The sequence below is a fragment of the Pecten maximus genome, chromosome 2 (genome assembly GCF_902652985.1).
Source record: "Pecten maximus chromosome 2, xPecMax1.1, whole genome shotgun sequence".
Lineage (NCBI taxonomy): Eukaryota > Metazoa > Mollusca > Bivalvia > Pectinida > Pectinidae > Pecten > Pecten maximus.
The window spans coordinates 32,580,816-32,603,498 of NC_047016.1; the positions used below are offsets into that span (position 1 = coordinate 32,580,816).

Sequence of the window (22,683 nt, forward strand, 5' to 3'; positions counted from 1 at the left end):
TGACATTCATCATCAATTATTTAAACGTTGTTTATATTTCTTTAGCGGTATATTAAAGTTGCTGAAAAGACTTTATAAGAAATGACGTGTAGGACGGACTGGAATCCTGCAGCTTTGCACTTTTATATGTTAATATATAGCTGTTAGGCCTACTTGTAATGGAACGAACGGGAGCTAACTCATTCTAGACGTCCGAAAGAGGTGCTTCACAAAAGGCTAATCATATTACATAACAATAATCCTTTAATGTCTTATATTCAAACTAGTATGAATTTCATTATTTATGCCTGACAACAATATATCCAATCATTTTGCAGACATCCGTGCACCCCGCTTCACTGAATGTCCATCAAGTCCAATACAAGTGTACGCAAAGAGAGGTCAGAACTCAGCTATGGTCACATGGTCATCCTTGAACGCTACCGATAACTCGGGGAGCGTCACTATAGTGCAGACCTTAGGTGCTGCATCAGGGAGTGAATTCGCCGTTGGATCTCACTTGATAAGTTTTGTGGCTCGTGATGACCAAGGCAATGAGTCTCCCAGCTGTTCGTTCACAGTGGTTGTAGAGCGTATGTATTCTGTAAATATTGATATATTTAACTTTAAACAATTGTTGACATGGAATGAGGTTAACACCAAGTTTTAACAACCTGCAAACCATTTAACCTATACTCTTAACATGGTTACAAAATCTAACACTAACACTAATATGATATTGAACATTAGATTCTTAATCTTACAATGGTATGGTTTATTATCATATTTGTATTTTGATGTACGTGTGTTCAATACCATAGATGCATGTTCAAATTGAGCTTTTGTTGTACCAAGAAATACAACTGTATACCATTGAAAAAATAGATTTTTATACAATGTATCATCTTAAACAAGAAGAGGAAGGCTTCTTCAATTCTCGATAGATTGATTACGAACATTGCCGTTTTACATATTTGATAAAGAATATCCTGTGGATGAACAGATTATTTTGATGTATGCTCTCGTTATCAACCTTGTATTTATATTTTTCCTCGAGTGTTTACACTTTGGTGTAACCTTCTAATCGTTATTGTGGTATATTTTTACGAAATAAATATCAAATCATGTTGTTGTACCAAGGAATATGATTTAATGTCAAAAGGTCTTAATTCCTTACAGAATTGGAATGCGATCCTCCTAATGATTTATTTGACGACGAACTCATACAAGTAGACTGCCCTGGGACAGCGTACACGTACGGAATCGAGTGTAATATTTCTTGTACCCGAAACTATGACATTATAGGAAATACGAGCCTCACATGTGAACGTGAAGGAACTAGTGACAAGGCGACATGGGACTGGGGCGAAGGGCCACAGCCTGAATGTAATGGTACGATTCTTTATTGTCCATTGAAGTTATGTTATAAATACAATATGACGGTATGTGATAACCATCTCGATAGAGGCATAATTAATGTACGTGTATTAACCAACGTTACGAAAGTAAGACTAATCAATGTTTGTTTATACTGTATTAAAATGTGTCAATATCCTGTATGATTTGTATATATTGTTACCATTTATTCATCTCTGTTCCGGATTGTGGAACGGCTGCATTAATGGAATATATTGTTTCTCTGATCATTTCTGTAAACAACATATATTCATTGTAAATGAACAGGCAAATCTACGAATGCATATTTTAAAAATTTGTAAGGAAATATTGAAATAAAAGAATAGTTCGTAAAATTGTATTATTTAGGACTGTAGCAAAACAAATTAGAGAAAATAAATTCAACGAATTACACATCTATCAAAATAACATTAAAAAGGCACCAAACCAACCGCAAAATATTTTTTTTTTAAACTATAACACCGAGTCCTAGAAAGTCTAAATGTCTTTACTCTATAAAACACCAATTTAGGTACCTTTTATTCTCCAATGTTAGGTCGTAACATAATTATTTGATTTTGGATCATCCGATATGTAACTTTATTTGCATTCTAGTGAGAGTTGTAAATTTCAAATAAAACATACCAAGTACAGGTACAATTCAGTAACCACGGGGAGATATTTTGTCTATATATGTCCCATATCTGTTTAATTTCTGAATCATTTAATGATACTCTTACATTTTTACATGACGTATCAGTTAAAACATCAACGTTTCATTTCATTATAGATAAATGTCCGGAGCTCACACCGCCCCTAAACGGTGCCTTAGCCTGCACTACCGCTGCTAATTACTACTGTCGGCAATCCTGTAATGTTAATTCCGGATATCCTCGAGGTGTGTCGCCTGGACAAACATACATATGTACAAACGCTCAGAAGTGGGACCCTGCGGCGGTAGACGACTGTACAGGTACATACTACATATCAATTAATAACAATTTACTTTTACAATAAACTGCATATCATATCTATAAATAACACTCAAAGAAGAAGAAGAAGAAGAAGATGAAGAAGAAGAAGAAGAAATGATTATAGACAGAAGGCCTTGATATATAAGTCCTAATACCATATTATGTGTAACATAGGGGGAATAACTAGGTTTATAATGTGCTGCCGGCCTTTAAGCTGGTTTGATTGCAATCATTATGAATGTTCGTATGTTTGCAATAAACATCGTTAAGAGGTGATGGTTTTTGATACGCAACTTTGTTGTCAGAGGTCCTTTAGATAGAATTCTGTTTAATTTACGAAATATTTTTTACGTTTTATAGGGCGACAAGTTCCAATTTCAAATGTAATAGGGGGTGAAATGCACTACTTCGTTGGTGACTGCAACAATGCTTCTGTGCAGGAGGAGCTTAAAACAAACTTTATAACAGTTTTGGAAGATATGATCGCTACTGGATGGAATAATGTTTGCGCACAATCTGGTATGTAGCTAAAATAGCCGTTGCTTCACCTAAAGTAAAATAGTAAAATATATTTTAGATTGATTCGAACTGAAACGTTGAATGCCTGTTTTATATATAATGCCTTCATTTTTTTAATGTTTTGTCAAAATTTTATTCTGATACAATGTTGTTTTTTTTTTGCAAAAGTCAAATAGTATGATCAAATATACATTTGTACTTAATAGAAAGATTGGTGTGCAGATATTTATATACGATATTCAATTTTTTGTAGTATGATACAGTACATATAGCCAATACTTCCAGGGTGTTCTGTTAACGATGTCGTCGTCACGTGTGGTGCCTTGACAAGAAGGAAAAAGAAGAGTCTTCGAGGGATGTCGTTCGTCGCTCCTTCTAAAAATTTCAGAAATAAACGTAGCCCAGTTTATGTCATCAAAATTGATTTCAATGTGGAATTTCCATGGCAAGAAGGGAGGTCTTTAGACTACAATGATAACCTTCTGTTGGCGGTAATTGGTGCATTAGAAGAAGAGGCTGGTAAAGCAGGTGGTCGATTTGAGTATGGAGGACTTACGCCGTCACCAGATGTCGTTGCCGATCCTTGGCCGTCGATAACCTGTCGGGCGTACGAAATCCCATCGTATGCCGATGGTTATGAAAACTGTGGTAGGTATGTTAGTGAAATACAGAAATTTATCAAACTAATAAAACCTTTATTTTCACTGCAGCAATAAGCAGTGAAAATACCAGTTTTGCAGTGAAAATAAAAGTTTCGAACTCGTGAAAATATCGATATTCTGTCATTCTCGTGAATTATATACTATATAAAACGAGAAGCCATTCAATATCATCTATAATATAATAGCTTAATGTTATGAAAACAAATTCTAAATTAAGAAACACATTAATACATCTTGATTAGCTTATTGAGGAGGTATATGCTAGAAAGGATTAAGAATTATTATGATTATTTATAGAAATATTTGATTTCCCTAAGAATTTTTTTTTAGAGTTGTCAGAACAGAGCCATGGGATCAGCCCCAAACAATCATGTGTTCTCAAGAAGAAATTTAGAATTAAGTCCCATTTTGATATTTCTTAATGTATCACAAATACATGATATCACCTTCTGGCTCTGACGTTTGTCAAATAAAACACGTTATACATGTGTAAAAGTTGTAAAATAGCTCACAAAAAAGTATACATATGAATAATGATAACGACATAAATGAATAAAAATGTTGTGGGGATTTCTGTAGTAGTTGTTTGCATATTTGCAAGATGTGGATAGAAGCAATTCTTTTTAAATACTTTTCAATATAGACATAGAACACAAGGATAGCATTGTGTGAATAATGACTAGTAATTGTGATGTTTTATGGTCAAAGAGGGATGCGCCACAGGTAAATACTTCAACTCGACGATAGACGACTGTGTGGTGTGTCCTATAGGAACATACCAGGACGAGAGTCACCAAACCACGTGTAAACCCTGTCCTTCTGACATGTCTACTAAAGAAACTAGACGGAAAAATGTCACAGAGTGCTTTCGTAAGTAGTTTCAATTCACAACCCTAGTTTTAACGTAGATTTGTTTGGCATAATACGCTTATCCTTTTAAATGCTTGTCATAGAAGATACCAATGTGGATAAAGTACAATTAGCGAAATCATGATTAAGCGGAATGCGTCCAGCACAAAAACAAAAAAAAAAGCAATAAAAAAACGCGAAAGTAAGATTACCGCTAAAATAAGTACTTTTACAGTATTAGAGATACAGTATTTGATATGTGCGTTATATAATCAATTTGGTAGAATTTTGTGCAGCTGCAATGCAATCAAAATGCCTCTTTTCTGTTATAATACATGATGTGGAAATAACAAAAATACTGGATTATTTCACTTCTGAAATTGACGTTTTACAACTCAGACGGTAAAAGGCATTAGAAGTCTGCAGGAAAAAAAATCGCATTTATTACCACATACTGAGATGTGTTACATTATGAATGTGTTTTACTATATAATTCCCAGAGGTTTGTGATGCCGGTACATACTCAGACAATGGAGTAATCCCCTGTACTAGCTGTGCCATTGGTACCTATCAGTCTGCCAAACACAGCACAGAATGTAATAACTGTAGTGTCGGTACAACAACTGTCAGTCGAGGGGCGAAATCTTCATCTTCATGTCTCGGTACGTCAGTCAATGATGAATAGCGATTGTTGATATAGAATACTACTTAAAGTATGAAGTGAATAAGCGTCTTGTAATAGATTTAATATACATATTTACGAAAAAGGGGTAATTAAATAATTGAAAATATTTGTTAGACTGTTTCAATGATATTATTGAAATCAAAAGACAAATCCCAAGAATAAATACCTGTCCTATATCAAAGCATTTCCTTCAATAAAGTACCTTTTCCTTTTCCTAAATTAAGATCCCTTCCAATACCAAATATATTTTATGTAGGAATAATATTGGCTTGTTATCTCGTATGTTTTATTTGTGAAGGTTTTGATGTCATATTTGGGTTGCCTGCAATAAATATCACATTCCCAAGCTTAACGTCGTCGCTGTCTGCATTCTCGATGATGTTCTGGCTGAAATGCCCAACCGGAAGTGCCTTAAAGCCAACAATTTACCTTGTAAACAGTACAGCTACTGCTGAGGTGTTAAAGATAACAGATTATCAAACAATGGAAATGTTTGGGTAATAAACTTATATAACACTTGTTAATATTCACTAACTAAACACTTGATTTACAAGACTTAAGCAACAGCCATATTTGTAATATTTAACGTCCTAAAACTTCAATTATTAAAACTACAATGTGTTCCATTAGTATGAACAGTAATTGTGAGAAATTAGATATTTGAAACTTTGTAATAGCTGGTGGTCACACAATAACTGTGACAACTTCGACATAAAATGTATAAATCATTCGAAATTTTGTTATTATAATGAAATCAATAGGGTGGGACGTAGTCTAAGCTATTAATCTCAGGAAGAGATCATGCTTCACATTTTGTGTTTGTTTGTTAATACAATAACAATATCATGATTACGTTTTCATCACGAAATTACATTTTGAGTACATTTTTTGTATTTGCATAAAATTTGAGTGTAATGTTGTATAGATACATTTGGACTTTTAAAGTACAATACAAATAATGTACAATCACAATTTCTGTCATCAAGTAAGACACTCTCAACTAACTTAGTGAGCCTTAAAGAGGAGGGCTGCGTGTTTTATGAAACAACAACCTTCGGGAAATGAAGTATTATGTTAACAATAACAATTACAACTTTGGTGTTAGTATTGATTATTTGTACAACGTATATGTAATGCCTGATGATAATACAGCATTCAGTATATCGTTTATCATTTTCTGTTGTCTTACTTTGATTTTACCAGAATGGTTAAACCTTTAAAAATAGCTCTGTCATATAGAAATAAAGCATATTGAAAATTGAAACCTCTTTTTCATTTCAAACTAAACTGACTTATCAGTGTGATATGTAATTAACTTTTTTTTTGACTTTGCAATTTGATAGTAATGTTTACACTTTTTACTTCCTAACATTTGCTTCTAAAATGATGCGTAAGAAAGAAGGCATGAACTGTGTACGAAAGTAACACATGGAATATAACTAACAATATGACGGATTCATCGTCGATCAGAATTCAGAATGGAGAAAAACAAACGAAACAAGCATCGACGATTCCTAGTAAACGTTATCGTGTTAACATATATCCTCTTATTGTGTCTATGATATTTGGCCACTTTTTTCTCATACAGAACTAATCTTTTTTCAAGGTCATCATACCAAGTGACGTTGGACGCCTGGACACACGTGACTATCAGGTGGGAGGAGACTGTCGGGCAGGCAGAGCTGCTGGTAAATGGCGAATACATTGCATCTGTTGCTGTGATAGGGAATGTAGTAACGGCAGGCACACGAGTCGAAATAACTACAGAAAATGGAAATATTGCTGGTAGGTGAAATATCGCTGGTAGGTGAAATATTGCTGGTAGGTGAAATATTGCTGGTAGGTGAAATATCGCTGGTAGGTGAAATATCGCTGGTAGGTGAAATATTGCTGGTAGGTGAAATATCGCTGCAATATCAAATGCGTGAAAATATCATTAATCTTATATGCATGCTTTTGGGTGCATTGATAAGTGTCGTTTGATTTAGGCAATGCACGAGAACGTTACAACAAGTATTTAATTGTTCGCTTGAAACATTGAATGAAACGAGGATTGGCGAGCAATACGCCCGCCTCATCATTTTGAGAACGTTTCGAGGAAAACTAGTTAATGTAGAAAAGTTCTCTTTTCTATATGAAGAATATGTCTTCGCTGAATCAGACACGACAGCCTAGTGCTTTTTGCTTCAACTAATAGCATGTCACTTGGTATGTTTTTACAGAATGCATACTATCTGGGTTTCGAATGACTGACACGAAAAGGTCTAATGCTGAAATACAAGCTGACAAACAAACATGTACTCAAGATTACGTTGGTGCTATCTATAGTATGGAAAATTTTAAAGGTCAAGATGGAGTTCTTCTGGATACTCCGTCAAAATGTGACGGTAAGTTTTGAATACCGATATCGTATCAACCGTTCCTAAACCATTAACCAACATTAAAATGTATACAGTCTTACTCGGAATATATATACTGATATATATTGATATATACTGATAGACCCTACCGTGATCAGTAGATACATACTACATGCTCAAGAGCTCCATAAAAGAAGTTGTTACTAGCCACTCAAGACTGTGAATTTGCATTCGCAAAAGCAGCAGCTGTACATACATTCTGCTGCTGCTGCTGCTGCTAGTGATGATGATGATGATGATGATGATTTCTTCTCCAGCTGTTGACGAATGCGCCAGTAACCCATGTGGCGTCCACGAGTGCGAGAACCTTTTGAACACGTACAACTGTACTTGCATTGGTGGATACACGGGCATCAACTGCGATACCCCGCCTGACTTTTGTCTAGACAATGCTTGTGAAAATGGAGCTGTCTGTCAAAATCAAGCCTGGAACTATACTTGTCAGTGTGTAGGTGACTACAAAGGAGAACTATGCGACGAGCAGATCGGTAAGACATTTGATTTACGTTTCCAAGTCATCAAGGTTGTTTTGTTGTCAAATCGGCTCATATTTCTGTCTTTTTCCTCCATTTTAAAAGGGAAGAAATGCTATTTAAAAACATGTATAAGTAAAGTATGTACAATTTAGTATAAAAGATAGTATAATGAACGTTTAATTTGAACATGTACATCTAATATAAAACGTTTTTGAATACATATCAATAAAATTACATGGAAAAGTCTATTGGGAACACGTTATTGTATGGTTATTTTATAAATGCATGCTAAATTAAACAGTTCATGGCCAATGGACCGACTGGAGTGACTGGTTCCTTTGCAACGTTACATGTAATACTGGGCAACAAACTAGAATTCGTACCTGTTCAAACCCTCCACCAGGACCAGACGGAAACGACTGCAGCGGAAGTGACAAGGAAACTCGACTTTGTAACACTGAACAATGTCCTTGTGAGTTTGTAACCCTGATCAATGTAATTGTGAGTTTGTAATACTTAACAATGTCCATGTGTGTTTGTAACACTGAACAATGTCCATGTGTGTTTGTAACACTGAACAATGTCCATGTGAGTTTGTAACACTGAACAATGTCCATGTGAGTTTGTAACACTGGACAATGTCCATGTGAGTTCGTAACAATGAACAATGTCCATGTGAGTTTGTAACACTGACAATGTCCATGTGAGTTTGTAACACTGGACAATGTCCATGTGAGTTTGTAACACTGAACAATGTCCATGTGAGTTTGTAACACTGAACAGTGTCCATGTGAGTTCGTAACACTGAACAATGTCCATGTGAGTTTGTAACACTGAACAATGTCCATGTGAGTTCGTAACACTGAACAATGTCCATGTGAGTTTGTAACACTGAACAATGTTCATGTGAGTTTGTAATACTCAACAATGTCTATGTGAGTTTGTAACACTGAACAATGTCCATGTGAGTTCGTAACAATGAACAATGTCATTATGAGTTTGTAATACTGATCAATGTCGTTGTGAGTTTGTAATACTGAACAATGTCCATGTGATTTTGTAATACTGAATAATGTCCATGTGAGTTTGTAACACTGAACAATGTCATTGTGAGTTTACTTAACTTTTATTTGTAGGTTTATCCGCCTTTTTTTGAGAGAGAGAGAGAGAGAGAGAGAGAGAGAGAGAGAGAGAGCTCAAATATCTGTTTTTTGATATTTCTGCCGATTTTGGTTTCTTAATTCGCTTCCTTAGTATCAACACTTCAAGTCCTTACCGTCACAGACGTGTCCTAGAAGGAATGTCGCAGTTTAGTTCGTGTATTGCTCTACTCATCTAGCTCTCATTTTGTATTGAACGGAACTAATACCTTGTGTCTTTTGTATGATTATTTTAAGTTGTCATGTAAAATTTATCCTAGAGAGTTCACTATTTGGACTTTATCCCAGAGAGTTCGACATTCATATCATTCTTTTATGATTCAATGTATCCTAAAGTGTTGTCATGTATCTTTTATCCTAGAGAGTTTCAACGCTTATTCCTAACGGCTTTTCACTTTTAAATGTTTGCTAATAATCGTTTTCGTTTATCGCTCACCTCCCTGAAGGGCAATTGAGCTTATGCCGTGGCGCGGCGTAATGAATCTGTAGCATGCTGAGCTAAAAGGCTACCAAGTTGGTTCAAATGAATGACTGTCCTTGACCTACATTCAAGGTGTGAAGGGCTACAAAGTTTGTTCAAATGAATGATATTGGCGTACATTCAAGGCCACATTGATTAGATAGACCAAGGGGTTTTTATGACTTATTTTCAATAACCAAAAGTTCCAGAGATCTGATAATTGGCGTGTAGCGTTCTTTGGTGAAGGCTAGGAAGTTTGTTCAAATGAATGACCATGACCATAGTTTAAGTTTGAAAGTGTTAAATTAGCTAAAATATTTCAAAGACACCTTTTTTCAAATAACTGCTAGACCCTGAGATCTTATATCTGGTCTCTGATACACTTCATCTTAATTACGTTTACGTATACAAATGGTCACTTTATAGCAGGTGAGCGATACGGGCCTATCGGACCCTTGTACATAGACTGATGATAAATCATGAACATGACACTAACAATACTTTTGTTTGTCTCTGTGTTCCACAGCTTGTGAATCTGTCGGACTCTGGCTTCTCCCAGTACGGAAAGCAGTTACAGATCACTGCGACACTGAGCAAGACTACATCAGGTGTAACCTGACGTGTGAGGCAGGCTACGGGTTCCCACTCTCAACTCCACCATTGGATTACTACGAATGCGGAAAAAACACATCATACGAATGGAACGGGATTCCGCCGAACTGTGGACGTAAGTTGCTAATGCAGACAAAGTTTGAACCATATGAGGTTAGCGTGTATCGGCAGAAACATATTTTTTTCTTGAATCATGAATCTGTACTTTGTATACTACATGTTGTTTATACCCTGTACACAACACGTATCTAATCTTTATATATTAAATGTATTTCATAATCTGTGTTCAAAATGTATCTAAACTTTTTACACTACATGTATCTATACCTAGTATAAAACATGTATCTTAACCCTTAAACTACATGTAACTATACTTTGTAAACCACATTGTACATGTAACTATACGTTGTATACTACATGTATCTATACTTTGTATACTACATGTATCTATACTTTATAAACTATATGTATCTATACTTTGTATACTACATGTATCTATACTTTATAAACTATATGTATCTATACTTTGTATACTACATGTATCTTTACTTTGTAAACTATATGTATCTATACTTTGTATACTACATGTATCTATACTTTGTATACTACATGTATCTATACTTTGTAAACTACATGTATCTATACTTTGTATACTACATGTATCTATACTTTGTATACTACATGTATCTATACTTTGTATACTACATGTATCTATCCTGTATACTACACGTATCTATACTTTGTATACTACATGTATCTATACTTTGAAAACTACATGTATCTATACTTTGTATACTACATGTATCTATACTTTGTAAACTACATGTATCTATACTTTGTATACTACATGTATCTATACCCTGTATACTACATGTATCTATACCCTGTATACTACATGTATCTTTACTTTGTATACTACATGTATCTATACTTTGTAAACTACATGTATCTATACTTTGTATACTACATGTATCTATACTTTGTATACTACATGTATCTATACTTTGTATACTACACGTATATATACTTTGTATAATTCATTAATCTATATCCTGTATGTTACATGTATCTTAGCTTTGTATACTACATATATCTATACCCTGTATACAGCATGTCATATACTACTTGTACAAAGGCAAAGTTATTGCGAACATCAGTAACAAGTTTTTTTTAAAAACAACATCCTGCTTTTTGCCTCCTTATAACCTTTTAAAAGATAATGACATAATTTTAAAAAATATGAACAAATACGTGTCTTAAAGCACTTCTAACGATGCAAGTTCAACAAATGTCTGGTAGTTGTAACTCCAACTTACTGGTGAAAATGTATGTTAGAATGAGTTATCTTCGTGGCCACTCGGCAAAACGAGGAGCAGTTTACATGTGATCGTTATTCTGCGCCTTCCTTCTTGCCCACGGTAACCTTCATTGACGGTTATGATAAAGTAAGCAAATGAAAATCATTTCAATGGGCGCAACTGGACGCGGCGTGCGAAACTTATCTAAATAATGCGCAATAAAATGAAAATAGTATAATCAGGGATGTTTAATGCAAGTATACTTCAATACATTTTCTTTTTGTTTAGGTGTATCGGGTGGAAGAAACGTTATAGTTAGAACGTCAGCGAGGTACACGGCTTTGTTAATATGTGACACCTCAACAACTGCGGCTCTTAACTCTGTCGCAGAAAACGCTCAATGCATGCTCGACAGGACGTGTAACGCCACTGTCACCACAGATACCTGTGGTAAAAGGCGACGCAAGCGCACGACAGGAACGACAGCTGAGATGTCGTTCGTGTTTGACCTAGAAAACATTGGAGACTTGAACTTAACAGCATTCATCGAGTCCAATATCAGTGAGTGCTTGTAGCAGAACTATAATGATAAGTTTACTCCAGAGGTAAATATCTGACATGTGTAACGTAAGCAAAGTTCAATAGTGAAATGAAGTTAATCTCCTGTCGGCATACTTGTTACTCAAGATACAAAATATACATGTGCTGATGAGTTTCATCGATTAAACAAGAATAAAATTATTCAGGGGAGATAGATAATTTCTTTTAAAAAATATCTGATGGTTTAAGAATTACCAAAAAAGCTTGTGCAATTCGATATTTTAACAATGTCCCATCTAGTAGAAGTGAAATCACTCAATGAAAAAAATACCCACTGCAATCATTATCAACAAATATAGTTGCTAAAAATATATTAACTTAAAACCATGCACACCGGTTGAAATAAACTGATATAGATATATAACTTCAATTTTTCAAAACATTTTCTATTTGATTCAGCTGTTATATTTTATATATAATTCCCTCTACAGACGAAGAATAATTTACCTACATGACATAAAAATGCAGAGAATATCAGTGCGCCTCTAGACGAATATATTGCTGATAACTATCAATATGTATTATAATCAGACATCAGTAACATGTTACTGTTTCCTCTGTTCACCAGTAAGCTCAGAGCTACAGACCTACCTCAATGTACTGCGTGAATCGGAAGATACGGAGGCCCAAATAAACAGTACATCCGAGGCATTCTTCAGTGTCATCATCAACGGCAATTCATACACAATTGATCCTGAAAGTTTTATTATCGAAACCCATACGACCTGTGACAATGGAAGTATAGATGACAATGGTGCCTGTGGTATGTATCTTACATGGTTACGTAGCTTCTACAACAGTAAAACTGTTCTTGTCATTATTCCTTTGATTGATTTGTAAAGAATTTCATTTCACCTGTCACTATTTTTATGTTGGTACATTGTCTGGGAAATAAGATACTGTAAATGACTTGTATTTCGCATGAGATTTATTTTTTCGTTTATAGGCGAGTCAATCGCTAATTCAAATCCCACGCGATTATTTAAACAAAAATAACAGCTTGGAATTGCGACCAAGCTATCGGTTACCGATAAAGGCATCTTGCATGATTCTAAAAGCTCATCATTCGCGAATTATATCATTTCTACATCAGCGTTCGCAAATTCATGTATTCTTAAATATGTCTGAGGAGTGATTTACAGTAGTATTAACTTCATTGCATTGATAAGATTCATATCTGTTCGTAAGAATTGCTTCACAGAGTATTCACAAATGTCATGTCGATAAATCGATGACAAAATTTGAACGAAAATATATATTTAGACGGATAAGCTTGAAAAAGTACAAACAGAATAGGACCAGATGTCCCGGAATAGTAAGCGTCTTTTTCATCTACAACACCCGCCATACATATTTAAGTCAAATCTTTTATCGACAGAGCTTGAAAAAGCTAGATTACAGTCTTTAAAATATGGTATGTGTAGCCATGTTATGAATACGGCGTTCATTATATAATTATAATGTTATGGCTGCGGAGAGCAATGTTCTTCGTAACAATGCTATGTATTCCAACCTATATAAATATTCATTGAATTTTCTTAAGGAATAAACACAAAGATATGTAATTTATCACAAGAAAGCCACGTAAATGGTTGCTCTTTTAAATAGAGAAACGTCTTTTTTTTTCTTTGCAGTGGAGTGTCCGCCCGGCACAAAACAGAATGGTGCGTGGTGTGTGTTTTGCGACCTTGGTACATACCAGAGCGAGTCTGGACAAGTTATATGTAATGAATGTCCAACTGGCTATACAACTGAGTTTGTCGGGATGAAACAAGAAGAAAACTGTTCAAGTAAGTGGTAATGAGTTACAAATCAAACACGGAATGTATAATTCCATATTGCCTCATCATGTTCTAGAAAGGAATTAAAAAAAAATTTAAGCAAGACCTTGTGTATCGAGATATTACTTATTGTAGAAAACAAAAACAAAATTGTTTAATTAACGGTTATTCAATTAAATAGTTAATGTTTTATTTTATCCAATTAATCAGCATCGTGAACACTTATCTTATGTTGTGGAAAAAGAGAATTGCTTCCGCGTCTGCAACGTCATTAACTGTGAAATGCTACAATAAAATAAAACATACGGCTTCCTTACTGATATACATCGATGCCATATAATGTTTCCGTAGTTTCTGTTGAAACAACGACCGGTGCAACTTCAGTCTCAACTTCATCAGCCGAATCAGCAACCTATTCTACCACAACAGCTACATCAACTACAACAACCACTACAACATCTACGACAAATACGCCCACACCAACGACAACCACATCCACTCCTTCGACAACCACGCCAACACGTACGACAACTGTGCCAATACCTACGACAACACCGCCTACGCCAGTGACAACCACTCCAACACCGACAACCACATCCACATCTTCGACAACCACGACAACTCCTTCGCCAACCACGACAACACGTACGACAACCACTCCAACACCGACAACCACATCCACATCTTCGACAACCACGACCACTCCTTCGCCAACCGCGACAACACGTAGGACAACCACTCCCACACCTTCGACAACCACGTCTACAACTACGTTAACCACGCCCAAAAGCAAATCATCAACTACAACAGCCAAACTGACAAAGCTGAATGGGAATACTGTGTATGAGAAACAGTCTGAAGGTATCTACAATCACTTCATAAGACTGTTATTACGCAATAATTTACATAATTCAGCTATTTTCATATCCATTACTAAATGTGCATCATCGTTGGTAATAAATGAAAATAAATTAGTACAGTGTATATTGTTCTTAAACACTAATAATTAAAAACGATATCGAATTTAAGGAAGAGGTTTCCTAATTTTTTTAAAATAGATAAACAAATATCTTATAACAAGAAATTGTTCCGTTGTAGGCTTTCCAAAGATAGCCATTATAATGGTCGGTCTTTTTACGACTCTGATAATCCTCATCGCCGTCCTAGTAGGAGGAATCTTTATGTACAGACACCGACAATCCGTCAGGTAAAACACATATTCAGGGATAATTTATATTGATTATTTGATTGCTTAAGGGGCATCTAAACAGCAAATCCAGTCAAAACATTGATATTTTACAGGCCTATAAATCCCTATTATGGTGCAATGTCACAGAAGTAACATGATGAACGTTTAGTATGTATCATGGCAAATCGTGGGACTTGCTATTGACATGTAATTTGTTAGCTGTTTGTAAATTTCAACAAAACGTAAGAAAAATGCATGTTTCAGGGGGACATAATTAACTCATTTGTATCCCATATATTCCACAAACTTGCCATGTCGTTTTGCTCACAAGTGTCTAAAGCACAATATACGAGCATTGGTTTGACCAGCCTTGACGTTATTATATGTATAAACGCTGTTTTTATTTTGACCTTGAATTGCAAATGGCGGTCGTGAATGATATCACACAAATATGGCATATTAGGAGGTATTTAAAACATCAAAAATGCTGTTATTAGACAATATAAAGTATTCTTGATGTGGCAAGAAGACTGCTTTTATGAAAAAATGTTTAACCGTTGAGTTTGGGGTAAAATAAGCCTATTTCTGAAAAAGGCTCCAAACTCACCAGTTTAACAAATTGACTTCAAAATGTTCATGTTACTATGATAAGATGTCTTAAAAGTACGATATAGGAGTATTGTTATTAACTGAAATGCCTCCTCTAAGCCATATTTATGTAATATTATTCTCAGCCGCCATTTGCATTTCAAGGTCAAAACAAAATAAGTGTTTATACGTACATACAGTAAAATCCGGTCAAACAAATGCTCCTACCCTGTGCTATAGACACTTGTGAACATAACAGCATGGCTATTTTTCAGGTTTGATAACTTCCGTGACTTAGAATTATTCCATGCTACATCTTACCACAAAGTTACTCTATAGAAGGAACTGGTAGTATCTATAGCATATTATTGGTGATTGTAAGAAGCTACATGTCCAAACAAACATTTTGGTATATTACATCACATTTTTTGTGCAAATCTTTAGGTATTTATTCGTATTTGAAATTCAACACTATTCTGCTATATAGATGACCCTTAACTTTGACCAGCGCTTATAATGCACTAATATATAAATCATATCATATATAATATATGAAGAAATTAGATATTGAATTTTATTTTGCGATAAGCTGTTTAGATCACACTTAAGCCGAACCATTTCCAATACCAATTTTCTGTATAGCTAACACATCTGTTCAGCACCATACAATATTAATGTTTTCTTTTTTCTCTCAATAGAACAGAAACATCACTATCAGGAACCCTTCGAAGACCGGACATTAATCTAAATATGAGAATACACTCAAGTTCCCCGGACAATGCACCTGCGGTTACTGCACAAATGCCCCCTCCCTGGTACGCCAGTGTTGTGTCGTCCGAAGAGAGAGGGGGAATACTACCACGCGCCACCTCTCTGACGCCTTTACCCCGTAGGTCTGGGTTCTGAAGCAGGAGACTAATGCTCTAAAAAATGCCTTCATCTGACAATCTGTTTCCGAAAAAAAAACCCAACAAAAAACAACAAAAACGAAACAAAAATAGTAAATACATGTAACTGAAAAAAAACCTGTGGGCTATACGATACTCGTCAAAATGAATGGTACACTTATCCAATTCACAACTAGATTGAGAGACAGGTTTCTTAACACTGTTCACGTGCTCAGGCAATGCAGGTCAACTTTGTGTCCAAATCACAGTACAGTGGGGGATTCCCCTGATGTTGAGTGCCTTGAGAGTATACAGTACACCAACTCAATCTATCAATCTATCACATTAATGTACAATGCCTACTCCTATAACATAAGAGGCCGCTGGTCGGCTCTTTTTCTATCAGATATTATTTTGCCGACTGCGTCCTCGATGTTACACGGCGCTTGTCAAAAGTATCTCACCGTGTAAAACCTCTAACATTGTTGGAGAAGTACAATGCCCTGATCAATTAAAAAAATTAAGATATTTTTTGTGTGACATTAGCAAGGCATTAAATAGAGTTTTGCGCGAATGCCTTTTCTAAAAACTACAGCTTTGTGGTATTGAAAGGAGACTTCTCCTTTTGTTTAAACATTCCTTTACTTATATGAAAAAAAGAGTTCGTACAAAAGGATAAGTATCCATTTTTAGATATATTAACGCAGGGGTACCCCAGGACTTCGGTCCTCGGTCCCATGATGTTCCTGTTGTATATTAAAGCAGGGGTACCCCATTGCTCATATATATATATACTCCTCGTTATATCAGAAAAATCTACATGAATCAGTTCAACTTGGAGCTGCAAGAGTAATACCAAGATTGCGTAGAGGTATCTCTCACGAAATACTATACAAAAATTAGGCTGGGTTCCTTTAGATTTAGATAACGAAAAAAATACAAGATAGTAATGATTTATGAATCATAAATGATCAAACTCTATTTTAAAGAAATAATTAAGCCTCATCTGTATGACCAAACATTAGACAGATATCCACTCCGTACATTTAGAATATTTGACCTCCCATTTTGTCAAACAGTCAATTTCTATAAAAAGTGTTTTTAACCAATGTTTAATGAATTAAATAATATTGCTCCAGATCTCTGTTTATCAATTCAAAAAAAAATGATATCACCAATTCAATTCTAAAGTAACATAACGACAAAGGTCAGTTAGTTTACAGGTGGCTTGATGTTAATATTATGTCAACTAAGATTTTGCTGTAATAACTTCAGTTATGATCTCTATAAGGATCACTTGACAGAATCAGCGTTATACTCCTGTAGTAACCTAAATAATGGTATATATAGTAAAATTAACATTATACTCCTGTAGTAACCTAAATAATGGTCTCTATAGTAAAATTAACATTATACTCCTGTAGTAACCTATATTGTAAATAATGGTCTCTATAATAAAATTAACATTATACTCCTGTAGTAACCTATATTGTAAATAATGGTCTCTATATTAAAATTAACATTATATTCCTGTAGTAACCTACATTGTAAATAATGTCTCTATAGTAAAATTAACATTATACTCCTGTAGTAACCTACATTGTAAATAATGGTATCTATAGTAAAATTAACATTATACTCCTGTAGTAACCTACATTGTAAATAATGTCTCTATAGTAAAATTAACATTATACTCCTGTAGTAACCTACATTGTAAATAATGGTCTCTATAGTAAAATTAACATTATACTCCTGTAGTAACCTACATTGTAAATAATGGTCTCTATAGTAAAATTAACATTATACACCTGTAGTAACCTACATTGTAAATAATGGTCTCTATAGTAAAATTAACATTATACTCCTGTAGTAACCTACATTGTAAATAATGGTCTCTATAGTAAAATTAACATTATACTCCTGTAGTAATGTCTATAGTAAAATTAACATTATACTCCTGTAGTAACCTACATTGTAAATAATGATCTCTATAGTAAAATTAACATTATACTCCTGTAGTAACCTACATTGTAAATAATGATCTCTATAGTAAAATTAACATTATACTCCTGTAGTAACCTACATTGTAAATAATGATCTCTATAGTAAAATTAACATTATACTCCTTACATTGTAAATAATGTCTCTACAAGGGTCACCTAGTAGAATTAACATTATTCTCCTGTGGTGACCCTAGTAGAATTAACATTATTCTCTTGTGGCAATAGACTGGAAATGGAATCACAATTCTGATAATGCTCAAACCTCCCAGATACTCGAATCACATTATACTAAAAGATCTGACGTGGACTTCACAATCATTTATTAATTGATGTTGTGAACACTGTAACGGAAATGAAAAGACCTACTGCTTGCGGTATCCAATTTTGATATTAGTCGAAACAGATTCATGAAAAGTGTATATGCAAGTGTGTATATATGTCAGCATGTACCACTATGTAGGTATTATCATTTCCAACTGGTAATATAGGTAATATTTAATTTAAAAGTAGTTAGATATTCTTAATTTAGATATTTAAGATCATATATAATATATCTGATATTCATTAATGTCACTGGGGAGATGGTCCTCTATTTTGACAACGTTTAAATTGAAAGGCATGTACTTCACAGATTAACACATGCATAAACATGTTATATAACTGAAAAAATACTTCAATCAATGTAAAGTATTTGATGTGGTTGAGTTTCAAGCTTCAACAATGGATAACCTTGTGGCTAGATAAATGGACTTTTTGGTCTTTATCTGTTGAGGTGAGGAAACTCCAACGCGTCAACTATTTCCCAATGATCTGTTTTATATGTATTTTACAGACATTTCATCATTTATAAGAGTTAGTTAGAAAAGTCACCAATATAACAGTTTGTATAGGAGTTGCCTCCCTTACAATGTATCGTTGCTCTTTAATGTTACAGATTTTTATGTTAAATGCTATTCTGGAGAGGACTTTAAATAAGCTTTGATGTCCAAACCGTTTGTCATTTATATGTCAATAAAATGTTTTTGAAACTAAAACTCTCCAAGACAAAGTTAGCATGGATTGACAGCATAACAATAGAGTGAAACACTTAAACAACAAAGTTTTACTTAAAATGGGGAATGACATCACATTATTAGGCATAGAATATAATGAATATCTACACAGAATTATCACACTAAATTTTGAAAAAACTTGCCAAACTGAAGTCTTTAAAATCGGTTTGGAATAAAAGGATACTTCAACCAATAGGTAAAAAAGTTGTAATCAAAACTCTACTAATATATCAGTTCCGTCATTTATTTATATCTCCTCCTAATCCTGACAACTAATATAATTATTAAGAAAATAAACAATATATTAATCTTTTTTTTTTATTGAATGGTAAACCTGAGTAAAAAGAGATATTATCAAAGAAACGTATTAAGAAGGTGGCCTTAAAATGATGCATCTAAAATCGTTTACAACTGCCCCTAAAGCAACTCTGGTGAGACGGATATACATGTATAGTAGATTAGGAAACGGAGGTGGAAATGTTATCTAATAAAAAAGAATTAACTAATACTGAAATTAAAATATTTAAAGATGTACTAAATAAATTATAAAAATACCTTTTGGGATGCCTGGTATAAAAATGTCACTTCAAGCAATATATACAAGATAAATATAAGTGAAAATCACATATGGGTTAGCAATGAAATAAAAAAAAAAGACCAAAAAGTTATATACATTGTACAATAATGCATAGTCCAAAAAAACGGTTCATGTTGTTTAAAACATTGTTAAAATTGATAGATAGCTGTACAGGTTTGAAGATGAAGTCATCAGAGTCTAAACAATAATATTGTTCAGTTTATAAGGAAGAACTGACAAACATTTGGTTCGGAGTAAAATATTATACGGCTCAATCTTTCTATCTCTAATAAGTCCAAAATCAGCCCAGGTAATGCATATACACTCAATTAAAGATTCGTGGAGTGTAACGTAATCAGAAGCCTTGGCTAGCGAAGATGCTGTACCAGGTACCAGTTCCAAACTACAATGGCTACAATACAGAATAAATCACAGAATTGTTACAATTAACAATTATTTATTATATATCGGTACATTAGATAATAATTTGTGCACCTTTTGTAAAGGTCATCAAGAAACAATAACACATATATCATGGAATTTCGAAAAGGTACCTCAGATTTCAGAAGAATTTATCTTCGGCAAGCTCGTTAATCAACATGCAAAATCTAAAATGAATGATTTAATAATACTCATGACGAAATAATACATATATAATTTTTTTTTATTCCCATGTGTACCAAGTTCAGAAGCATACTACAGCGTTAGGGTATGGGTTTACACACTACCCAGGACCGCGTGTCTTGTTGCTTTCAAACCCCGTTCCACACCACAGATGGGTCATAACAATTTCTCAGTAGGTGGACTCTGTTTTGTATATATAACGGCGCCACAAGCATGAAATCTGTGTATTTTCCCCTTTTATATATATATATATATATACAACATATAACATTTTGTAATATACATAATACTCATTGTTTTTTCTGTATGTTGAGTATACAAAAATTCAAACTCTACGTATGGCTTCGTTTATGCAATGAGAAATATAAGATTTGTTTATTTCATTTAAGAAATTGTTGACGTCATTGTAAGACAGGCTCCTGATTGGCTGACAAAGGTAACATTGGTAGGGGAATTCAAAAGTGCCATATTGACGACAAACAAATTTTATTAAGTTCAAAGGTTTTTTTTAAAAGAAACTTCTCCCACCTGTTAAGTTTGGTTTAAACATGTTAATTTTTTTTCTTACTTTTGGATTTTATAGATGTTTTTTCAGTGTTCTACCGAACCCCTATTTCTATATCAAGTTTGAGGCGATATTAATATTTTGTAATAGCGTTTAAATAATACTCACATATATGGGCGAGTGATGTTGTGTTGATCCCCCGCTATCATATATCAAGTGTGATTTGGTAAAAGTAGTGTACTTGTCATTTTTTTTTTTTTTTATATATACATGTATATGTTTTTATAAAACTGTAAATATGTGTCTATATTATGTAATAAACGTGTCACCTTGTGGTGCTAATTCATTACACTCTTTGTTTTTTTTTTCTTTTTTTTTTCTGTTTAGTTGTTATTGTTTTCTGTATGTGGATATCGTAGCAAATTTTAATTGCCAGGTAATAGAATAATGGATAACTTGATTGCTATATACCATTAAACGCCGCTATGTTCCCTTTACATGGCAGTTCACAACTTTGCGAATAGATATCAAGTGCGTTAATTACGTAAAGTCTATGTTGAACAAGAGAAAATAAAATTGTGTATAAGAAATAATGAGAACCAAAATACATCTGAAATAAGATGGGGGCTACAATCTATACTCACAGGTTGTACTGACAAATGAACCTTTTAATACCTAAACAACTATCATCATTCCAAAGTCCAGTCCGGGTATTTATGACTATACAGTTCTGAGTGGTGGCATTTCCCGGCTCACCTGGGAACCATTGGGTGAAGCTGAAATGTTGGCCAGACTCATCCCAGACGTATTCCGTGTTGACATTCCTATCATTTCCACCTGTAAAGAACACTGAAAATAGCACGTAACTCTTAATGTTTTAGATATCGGTACACAGTTCTTACTGAGTAAAACACCATATTGTTTGTGTGCATTCCAGAAGTACATCTGTCTTTTGTCAAGTCACAAAAACGTAGGAATAATTCGGATATTGTTGGTTTATTTTATACAAATATTATGCAATAATTACATTTTTATAGTCACTTACATAATTTACCAATCCGAAAAATCTATTAGAGTAAATTTTCCTTCATAACAAACACATTTAATGGACACAACAAAATAAACAGAAGCCTTTTTTGAATGTGAGTTGAGTGATAAGTAAAGTAACTAAATTTAAAACTGCATCATGCAGCCGTTTCATCCATCTAAGAATCGACCGTTATGATAGAACAAAACAAAAACAAAAAGAATACCGACATAATAACGAAACCATAATACCAACTCAGAATGGATAAAAAGAGGTTAATTATGAATAAAGATATAGGTTTACAATGAGACCTTTGAAAAGTACAGGGATAATAAGAACCAGATGTTCCGGAAGAGTAAGC

At 34.1% G+C, this 22,683-nt stretch overlaps 1 protein-coding gene across 1 annotated transcript; it reads left to right on the forward strand.

Annotated features, from left to right (window-relative positions):
• The first annotated feature begins 325 nt into the window (after nucleotides 1-325).
• On the forward strand, nucleotides 326-21,641 carry LOC117321820 (sushi, von Willebrand factor type A, EGF and pentraxin domain-containing protein 1-like). The gene is made up of 19 exons (XM_033876400.1): nucleotides 326-572; nucleotides 1,159-1,371; nucleotides 2,165-2,347; nucleotides 2,709-2,867; nucleotides 3,153-3,515; nucleotides 4,238-4,399; nucleotides 4,879-5,040; nucleotides 5,362-5,560; nucleotides 6,670-6,848; nucleotides 7,286-7,450; nucleotides 7,741-7,971; nucleotides 8,261-8,431; nucleotides 10,106-10,306; nucleotides 11,778-12,050; nucleotides 12,658-12,852; nucleotides 13,724-13,879; nucleotides 14,222-14,731; nucleotides 14,969-15,077; nucleotides 16,346-21,641. Exons 1-19 carry the CDS (start codon nucleotides 395-397, stop codon nucleotides 16,551-16,553), a joined length of 4,017 nt encoding a protein of 1,338 aa, XP_033732291.1. The 5' UTR covers nucleotides 326-394; the 3' UTR covers nucleotides 16,554-21,641.
• Nucleotides 21,642-22,683: the final 1,042 nt, after the last annotated feature.